Source organism: Oratosquilla oratoria, chromosome 39 (genome assembly GCF_046742065.1).
Source record: "Oratosquilla oratoria isolate Oo_2021 chromosome 39, ASM4674206v1, whole genome shotgun sequence".
Taxonomy (NCBI): domain Eukaryota; kingdom Metazoa; phylum Arthropoda; class Malacostraca; order Stomatopoda; family Squillidae; genus Oratosquilla; species Oratosquilla oratoria.
This window is the reverse complement of record NC_134815.1, coordinates 31,391,737-31,401,736: the sequence shown is the minus strand read 5'-3', so window position 1 is coordinate 31,401,736 and position 10,000 is coordinate 31,391,737. Positions and strand designations below refer to the sequence as shown.

The 10,000-nt window shown below is 43.4% G+C and overlaps 1 protein-coding gene across 1 annotated transcript in view; it reads right to left on the bottom strand.

Annotated features, from left to right (window-relative positions):
* LOC143020333 (uncharacterized) overlaps window positions 1-10,000 on the bottom strand; it is an 84,291-nt gene that overhangs the window by 13,382 nt on the left and 60,909 nt on the right. The window contains exon 2 of the mRNA XM_076176656.1: window positions 6,055-7,575. Within this exon, the coding sequence (XP_076032771.1) occupies window positions 6,055-6,381 (327 nt within the window). The 5' untranslated portion in view covers window positions 6,382-7,575. The remainder of the gene's footprint in view (window positions 1-6,054; window positions 7,576-10,000) is intronic.

Below are 10,000 nucleotides of genomic sequence, written 5' to 3'. Positions count from 1 at the left end.
TTCGGTCTTCGGGTTTGTGTCAATAGTCAACGGTCAGTTTTTTGTTATATCATCAGCTGTTGCTGGGCGAGTGAGAAGAACGTAAATATTTGGGAAAAGAGAAATCATTCAGAAAAGAAATTGAATGCAGTTGATATAGTTACTCTCCCGTCCCTTTGAATTAGTCCAGGAAGAAATCAGTAAGCCAGGCTGGTTACAATGCTTTTCAGACTTCGTTCACAATGACAGTCATATACCAAAACACTTCACACACACACACACACTCTTCACCATACAAACAACCTTACCAGGCCGGATTATGCCACCGTGGTGTAGCACACAGGCTGTATCGTCCCTCAGGGGACAGGTCTGTCCCGCAATGGACCATTAAGGCCCAGCTGCGTCTACAGCAACTTTGACCAGGCCAGACCTTTACAAGGGGGGAAAAGGCCTTCGGCATTATACATCATGGGGCAGAGGAAGGAGAGGAGGAGGAGGAGGAGGGAGAAGAGAAGGAGGAAGCAGAGAAGGAGAGGGAAGAAAGGGAAACAGGAAGGAGGAAAAAGAGGAAGGAGAGGGAGAAAAGAAGAGGGGAGGAAAGATAGGAGAAAAGAGGAAAGGATTGGGAGGAAGGAAGCGAGGGTGAGGAGAAAGAAGAGAAGAAAGAGGAAGAGGAAAGAAGGAGGAGGAAACGAAGGAGGAGGAGGAAAAGAGAAGAAGGAGGAGGAGGAGGAAGAGAAGAAGGAGGAAGAGGAAGAGGAGGAGGAAGAGGAAGAGGAGGAGGAAGAGGGGAGGAGGAGGAGGAAGAGGGGAGGAGGAGGAAGAGGAAGAAGAGGGGAGGAGGAGGAAGGGAGGAGGAGGAGGAGGAAGAGGAAGGGAGGAGGAGGAGAAGGAGGGGGGAAGCGAGCCTCCACAAGCAGAGCGGAAGTGGAGGGCAAGGAATAGGAGCGGAGGTCACGTGACACTGAAAAGGCCCCCGCCATGTGCAGTAGGTGGGTATCAGAGCAAAGCAAATAACTCCTCCTCCGTTAATAACTATTCTATTTGTTTTCACGTCAAGTCGTCCCATTACGATGAGATATATTTTTAACGAAAGCAACAACGATAGATATTTTTGTGGAGTTTTGTCCGTAATATTCGGGTGGTCGAAATGACCTACAGTGGATGAACTTTGAACGCTTTGATGGGCTCACGACCTCAGCTGAATAAAATTGCCCGCTGGCTGCGGCAGCAAGAAGAAATTTACGTACGTGTGGAATATCGAATTCAAATGTTTAAATTAGTTTTAACAATGAAAACTTGAGTCCCCCAGAGTCCGCCGGAGTCTGACGGAATCCGCCGGAGAGGAATGAGGGTTTTTAGAGGAGTTGAAGAAGAGAGGGAAGTTAGAGGAGTAGGAGAAGGAGTAGGGGGAGAGGGTGGTGGGGATGGACGAAGGAGGAAGGCGGCAACGATTTCATCATCATAGCAACTCCCGAACAAACAAGAGGACATTCGCCCCTTTTGGCGCGGACTTCTCTTCCTGTTACTCACAGACCAGAACCATTCGAGTCGCCTCGTGTCGAAGCTGCCTGTCGCCAAGCGATTTCATTCAACTGATTACGGAATAACCGAGAGCCCTTCAGCCCAGAGGCAGAGACGTTCCCAACGTGGTGCAAAGTCAAATCTGGTTAAAGAATTGCAAATCCAGCGCGATTTAGGAATTATATACAACAATCATGATCACTGCATGTACACGTTGTCATACATACACATATGCATGCATATATGCATATATGCATAAATGCACATGCATATATACATACATATGTACATACATATATACATGCATAAATGCACATACATACATACATACATACATACATACATACATGTATACATATATACATGCATAAATGCACATGCATACGTACATACATACATACATACATACATACATACATACGCATGTATTCATCAATGTGGCAATGCAGTTACCATTTCGCGGAACGTGCGTGCGTCCGCGTTGACGTGGGCCTGGGAATCTCGTCACAGCAGCAGCAGCAGCAGGAGGGAGGAAGAGGAGGCAGCTGCCGAGCGTTCTTCAACTCCATTCCCGGCATGATTTTTCACATTTGAAGGCATTTCCTTAATTGGGGGGTTCGTGTTTGTCTTTCTGCCAGTCTGTTTATACGGCGTGTTTATTTATATATATGTAGGAATGTACATATGCACATGTGCATTGTGTTAGTGTGTGTGTGTTTTCTGTGTATGCGTGTGTGTGTGTGTGTGTGTTTGTATTTTTGTGTGCGTGTGTGTATGCGCGCGCGCGTGTATGTATATGTTTGTGTTTTTTGTGTGTGTGTGTGTGTGTGTGTTTGTTTGTGTTTTCTGTGTGTGTGTGTGTGTGTGTGTGTGTGTGTGTGTGTGTGTGTGTGTGTGCGCGTGTGTATGTTTGTGTTTTCTGTGTATATACCGAGTTAAATTATACGGGAAGGGAGCGTGTGTATTCACCTCGGATCTGCTGCAGTCTCTGTCGAGACAGCCAGACACCACCCTACGGCAGTGAGCTCAGAGCTCCTTATTAGCCGATCTCTGGGTAGGTCTGAGACCACTCACACACCACACACCGGGACAGCAAGGTCACAACTCCTTGACTAACGTCCCGTACCTACTCGCTGCTAGGTGAACAGGGGCTACACGTGAAAGGAGACAAACCCAACTTATCTCCGCCCGACCGGGGAATCGAACCCCGGTTCTCTGCCTTGTGAGGCCAGTGCTTTACCAATCCGCCACCGAGTGTGTGCGTGCGTGCGTGCGTGCGTGTGTGTGTGTGTGTGTGTGTGTGTGTGTGTATTCACCTTGGTCTTTGGATCACGTGTTGGACTCGTGATCGACAGCTATTTCCCTCCCGGAAGAGAGCTCATATGACCGATCTATGGGTAATGCTATGACCTTTACACACACACACACACACAACTCCCCGCCCACGAGAGTCAGAGTAACGACCCGAAGCGCAGCGATACCGAAATAATTTCGGCCCTGGGCAGTCGACAGTACGCGTGACATTGCCAGGAGAATTTTAAATTTGAAAATATGAGGGGCCGTTTCCCGTTACGAGGTGGCTATGTGAGAGACAGGAATGCACTATTCTTGGGCGTTCTGGTGCTGTTTCAAAATGCCCGTTATGTTGATGAGAACGTATCCATGCATGTATATGGATTTTGGTCGTTTTTAGGTGATTTCTTGAGTGTTGACCCCAGTGTCCTTGCCATGTAACTAGCATTGCTGATCGAAGAATTGGACAATAGTCTGGCACTAGTACTTGAATGGAGACATCGACAACGGTGGATGCTGCCTTTCGAGCGGTCTTGTCGGCTCGTCCATTGCCGGGGATGCCAACATGATATAGCACCCAGCAGGATACAGATTCGAAACTAGTGAAGCTCTAGATCAGCGGTTTTTAACCCCTGGGGGTCGCGACCCAAAGTTGGGTCGCAAAGCCACTTGAATGGGTCACCAAGGATTTGAGGACTTATCATTTTCCCAATATTCCTGTTCAAAATATTATCAAAGTATTAATCCTGATTGTAGAATTCCTAAGTCATTATTATCTGAGGCAAAACATAAAGAGCACAAGTATTTTACAATTTAAATAAAAGTGTTTATGAAGGTAAGGGTCGCCATGGTCGATCTGGACAGGATTTTGGGTCGCAGACAAAAAAGGTTAATAAGAATCACTGCTCTGGATGATCCATGAATGATTTTCTAGAGCAGAGGGTAACGGAACTTGAAGGTGGAGATTGCTTCCACGGCACCTCATGAATCTAATACGATTGTATAAGATGCAAAGAGGAGTTGTGATAGCCCTCAAAAGGGTCAAAGACTATAATATGGGTGATGTAGGCATGGTCATCATATTAAGGTAACAGAACAGGAGTCATGATAGCGGATTTAAATTGGACGAATTTAGGTTTAAGAAGGAAATGGGCTAGATCTGGTTTTCCAACAGAGTAGTTAACGAATGGAATAGACTTAGTAACCATGTAGTGAGCGTTGAAACAATTGTTTTAAGGGAAGATTAGATAGCTTTATGAATAAGGATGATAGGTTGTAATGGACATGGAACTGTACAGTGTAGGCCTTATGGTATCTTGCAGTCTCCTCAAGTCAAATGTTCTAATGTCCAGTGAAGATGAACAAGAGTTCAGCGGTGAAAATTAGGGCGATGTAGAGGAGCAATTCAGGTTTTGTTTCAAACGGGAACACTGTTGTCTAACCCAACTTAAGGTCGGAGTGGGAGACGTCGGTGTGTGTATGGTATTTGATGAATGAATAGAGGGAGAGATTCTTGTCGAACGGCCTTTTTTTATGTGACTAAGGTGAGGCAGAGGTGTACTGGAAATTTCCTGGTCTTTTACCCACTGCAGTGCTCAAGTGACAGTATTTTGTAGAAGATGGTTAGTATAACCAGTGTGGATTCCTACGCAAAACGGGGCGAGGTCATCGACGTAGAGGATAGCAGTTATTTTCGGGGGACTTGATTTATTTCTTAAGTCACCTGTAGCTCGGGTGAAAAGGAGAATGAGTCTGTTTATATTTTATTTAAGAGGTATATAAAGGAAGTTGCAGTATGTGTGTGTGTGTGTGTGTGTGTGTGTGTGTGTGTGTGTGTGTGTGTGTGTGTGTGTGTGTGTGTGTATGTGTGTGTGTGAAGACCACATCACTGCCACATATTCCATCTGGGATGGATTAGGATCTCTATGATTTTCTCTTTTTTTATCAAGTGAAACGTCACTCATATGTTGTCAACGTTTTGTCTAAAAATGTGTTTACCGGATTACAAACCATATGTAAGCAACACTCCTAAACTGTATATTTTTATAGATGTTTCGTTTCTAGCAAATCGTAAATGGCCTCTTTGTATTTTTCCTCATTTCCAATAATTTATTATCCACATTTGGTTGCAGTCGCAAATTCCGTCTTTATTTTTTATTTTATTTCATTTATGTATCTTTTGTAACAATTTGAAATCCTTTTCGTCAATTAATCTCGTGATATTTGCCTCTTCAGCAAGCAGATTAGTGTAGCATGTCGCTCCATCATGCCATTAATATAAATCAAGAACATTATGGGTGCCGCTACTGACCCCTGAGGGACTCTGCTAATTACTTTCTTCCACCCTGACATTCTATCCCTTATTGCTGTTCTCATGTATCCGTCTTCCAGGACGTCTATGGATTCTAGGGGTTTCCAATTAGTGTGTGTGTGTGTGTGTGTGTGTGTGTGTGTGTGTGTGTGTGTGTGTGTGTGTCTGTGTGTACATGAGTGTGGAGGAGGTCGTCACAGCTCAGCCGGGAGAACGATAGGATTTTGAACGAGTTGTGTTTGCCAAATAACAGCGTGAGTTTACAGAGGTTAGTATAGATTAGGTTACGTTAGGTTAAGTTAGACTAAGTTAGGCAAGGTAAGGTTAGGTTTGGCTAGGTTAGGTTAGGTTAAGCTTGGTTAGGTTAGGTTAATTTAGGTTAGTTTAGGTTAAGCTTGGTTAGGTTAGGTTAGGCTAGGATAATTTAGGTTAGTTTAGGTTAAGTTAGGCTAGGCTAGGTTAGTTTAGGTTAATTCAGGTTAATTCAGGTTAAGTTAGGTTAGTTCAGGTTAGGTCTGGTTAGGCTAGATTAGGTAAGGTTAGGTTAGGTTAAGCAAAGTTAGGCTAGGCTAGGTTAGAGGTTAGATTAGATTTGGTTAGGTTACGTTACAAATGAAAAAAGTAGGGGAGACGCATTATTCACACGTCCCCTTACAAGAGGAATTTTTTAATTTGGTTGTTCCTCAGGCGTGTGGGATGGAGATGAGGGAGATTTTGTATAATGTCGTTTTAATATAACATTGCAGACACCTGAACCTGGGTCACGACATACCAGAACAAAGTAAACATATATTTTGTTGATGAGTGTTTACCATTTATTTATAGACTTGTTTCCTGATCATTGAAATGGAATAGGAATTAAAGTTATACGTGCAGACATCCGATACATCGCCATGGTTCTTGTTCTGGTGTCCGCAATAGAGCATGAGTACGGAGGAACCTCTTACCTTGAAGTCAAAGGCCGCCAGCCCCAGCAGGAGAAGAACCACTCCAGCGCAGAGGATCCCCGCCCTTTGCCTTCGCCGTCCTCTGCTTATTTCCTCTTGGGAGCCGCAAGGCTCCTTCTCCTGTTCCTCTTCCTCCTTCATGCGTCCGACCTCGGCAGGCTCGATCTCACTTCGTGAGTCCCCTTCAGCGGCGCCGCTGCAGCCGTCTTTGTTCTCGTATTTGGTGGAGTTTCTGCAGACGGAGTAGCGGTAGGGGGTGGTGGGGCCGTTCCTGGAGTCCGCCGGCGCCGGCGGTTCGGAGGTCGCTCGGGTCGCGCACGGAAACATGGCGATCGGTCGGTCGAGTTGGCGTTTTGTGGCTTCAAGTGGAATGGGACGGTTAGTTTTGGGTTCTGTGCAAACACGATGTAAGGTTCTCCAGTTCCTCTTTATTTGTTCATTCACTTGTTTACTTAATTATCAATATTTTTATTCATTTATCTATTTATTTGTTTATCTGTTTATTTATCTATTTATCTCCTCATTTGTTTTAAGTGGAATGGTTCGGGTTTTATACAAATACGATATAAGGTTCTTCAGTTCCTCCTTATTTGTTCATTTACTTGTTTACTTAATTATCTATTTATTCATTTATCTATTTGTTTGTTTGCTTATTTGTTATTTATCTATCTCCTCATTTATTTATTCATTTACTTATCCATTTATTCATCCAAGTGTTTATCTATTTTTGTCTTATTTCATTTTACTTTATCTATACGTTCGTTTAATATTCGTTTATTTTTCCTTTCCTTAATTGATCTATTCTACAAATATATTTGTCTATACTCAACTTTTCACTCATTTTTATTCATTCATGTCTACTTATTCATTAATCCATTTCTTTGTACGCTTGTTTACTTATATTTCATTATGAATGAGCATTTACAGTGTCAACGTTTCAAAGATCCACTGTTGACTTCAAGTATTAATGTCACTCTAGATTTCGTTCTTAAGCGTTTTATTGCGCAAGTGTCTTTTTCACTGCGCAGTTTTTAGTGTTTTATTTCTCTCTCCCGGGAAAAAAGATTGCGCAACGCCTCTCTTGTGTCCTCAGGAGGAGGAGGAGGAGGAAGAAGAAGAGGAGGAGGAGGAGTAGGTGGAGGGAGTGACGACCATATGTTACCCATCAACCGTGTCTCTCTTACTGACGGTCTTTCTTCTGCCTCGGAGGAGCTGTCTTGTTTTTGTTACTGTTTTATCCCCTTTTTTTATTTTGGTGTGTGATACTTCTTTGCCTTTTTTCCCCCCGCCAGTTCTTCTTGTCCCTCTTGAGCTTCGAGAGGGTCCCCAAGGGCCCAGCCAACTCCCGAAGGCGGAAACCTCAACCTGTTTCTCTTGTGCTCTTCGGTCGTGTCTTCCTCAGGAGACTCATTATTTCTTTCTTTCAACCCTTCTCTCGCGCTCCTTTCTCTCTCTTCTCTTCCTCTCTAGTTCTCTTTCTCTCACTCTTTGGTCCTCTCCACTGTCTTCGTCCGGGCGATTCTGAAAACAAAGAGAAAGGAGAATTAGTGTTTGACCGAAAGTGCAGGACGGGGTGAAGAGGAATGTTGTTGCATCTTTTAAGCATTGCATGTTCCTCGTAATATGGGAGACAGCTCTCAATAAGCAGTATGGTCTGAAGATCATGAAAAGCCGTCATATACCCCGACACAATTAATAAATAGCTCAATAAATAATTGAATAAATAGATAAATAAATAAGCAGATAAGTTAATAATTCATTTAACACTGACGTCCCTCCCTAAGCTATATAAGATCGTCCAGTGTTATCCACAAAAGAAAAAAATACGGTAATAAATATCACGGAAGAACACTATGACTAAATATTTCATAAATATTCATTGAATACTATATGTCACATGAAGCATGATTCACCCTACCGGTATCAAATACCCCAGTACTATCAGGTACATGGTCGGATTGTCGCCAATTCAACCAGTTCCTCCACTGGTTTCCGGCCAGTGATGAGAATGTGTTGGACACCCAGATGGAAGAAACATAAAACTACTTAAAGTGCAGACAAACTCCCTACGAATTAATAGCCATCCAACCCCCATGATGGGTCATTAACCCACGTATTTGCAATATATGTTATCCATGCAGGGCCGGGAGATAGAAGTCCTGGAGGCTAAATGACGTCCCAGTCCTGTAACTGTGCCCTGAACATAACACGCGTCTTCGCTACCTAAACGAGACCGGGACGACTGAGTCTTCTTACATCGGAGATGGGAATAGGCTAAATTACCTGATTAGAATCATTGACCCTGGCACACCCTCAACCAAGCATCTACCGCCTGAGCCGACACCGTAATGTCTGCGTTTGTCCTCCGCATTGTCAAGGTCTTGGGTAAGTATACTTTCCCACGATCCCAGGGACTGTTGGGTTATAAAACCAACACTTAGTTTCCCCTCGTTGAGAAACGTGGCGGATGGGGACGTGGGAGGGTGCCTTTATGGACAAGGCATCTAGCACTACTGGTGAGGGTCGGTTTTCAATCTGCCCCCGTCATATCCATCAAATCCTCAATGCGGGCGGCCAGGGTAATGCAACCGCGGCACGAGCACATCGAATCAGGCCCGGAAAGATTCTCCAACGGGCTCCTATAGCGGCTCTCTCACGAAAGAGACCTGGCAAATCTGAGATTAGTAACAAGGATTACATCAATTACTGGCAGGGCCACAACCATGGTAATTCACCAAAATTTGACTTTAAGAAGATCATTGACGATGTTGTACACAGAAGTATGTGGGAGCATTCTCAAATCGATTCAAAGTGCTTTGATCCCTTGGCAACCCCAAAGAAGTGAGGGATACTCTCAAATGTAAATTTCTGAGAGCAAGCGAGGAGTGCAATGGAGAGCGTCCAGGGGTTGAGAAGTGGTGTGGCGTTGCGTGAGACACTAGAAAATATAGAGATAAGTCGTGCTACCAGATTGACTTGGGTCATGGTACAAGACAGAACTCTGAAATGGACTAGAGCACTCATGAAGAGGACAAGAAGAGGTATGTGAGGGAAATTGTTGAAGAGCCGAATGACCTCAGACTTGCGAATCAAACATTGAAAAAAATTATTACTACCATTTACGCTTAAACTTCTATTACTGTTTTATTTCTTTTTCTATCTATATGTATACTTTATGTTTACATATGCATTTATATTAACGTTTACGGCTACATTTGCATCTTTATTCATAATCATATTCATACTTTATATTTATATATATTTTATTATTATTTTTATATCTATATATCTATATTTATATTTATAATTATATATTTACATCTATATTTACATTTATATTTACATTTATATTTACATTTATATTTACATTTATATTTATATTTATATCTATATTTATATCTATATTTATATTTATACTTATATTCATATCTATATTTCCTTTTTCACTGCCACTACCACAGCATCCACCAATAACGACCAATATCATCACAACCATGGTCACCACCACCATCGCCATCACTATCATCACTGCCGACACAACTATCACCACTACCACCATAACTGTCACGACTACAAACTCTCACCAACACCACCACGATTATAACTATGAGTGCCCCCCGTCGCCACAACTATCACCACAACCACTACCATTACAACCGCTCTCCTCGTTATCACCTTCACCACTACCACCACCACGACCAAACCCCATTCCCACCACGACCAAACCCCATTCCCACCACAATATCACCACAGTCAATATCATCTACACCACCTCCACCACCGCCATCATTAGCACCATAGCTGTTGCCACCGCCGCTGTAATCATCACCGCAGCCGTCATTACCACCACCACCACATCAGCCACCACCAACCACCACCACCACCACTACTTGTGCCACCATTCTACCTTGAGTTATTGCGTCTTAAAGCCGAAAAAGGGCCTCTG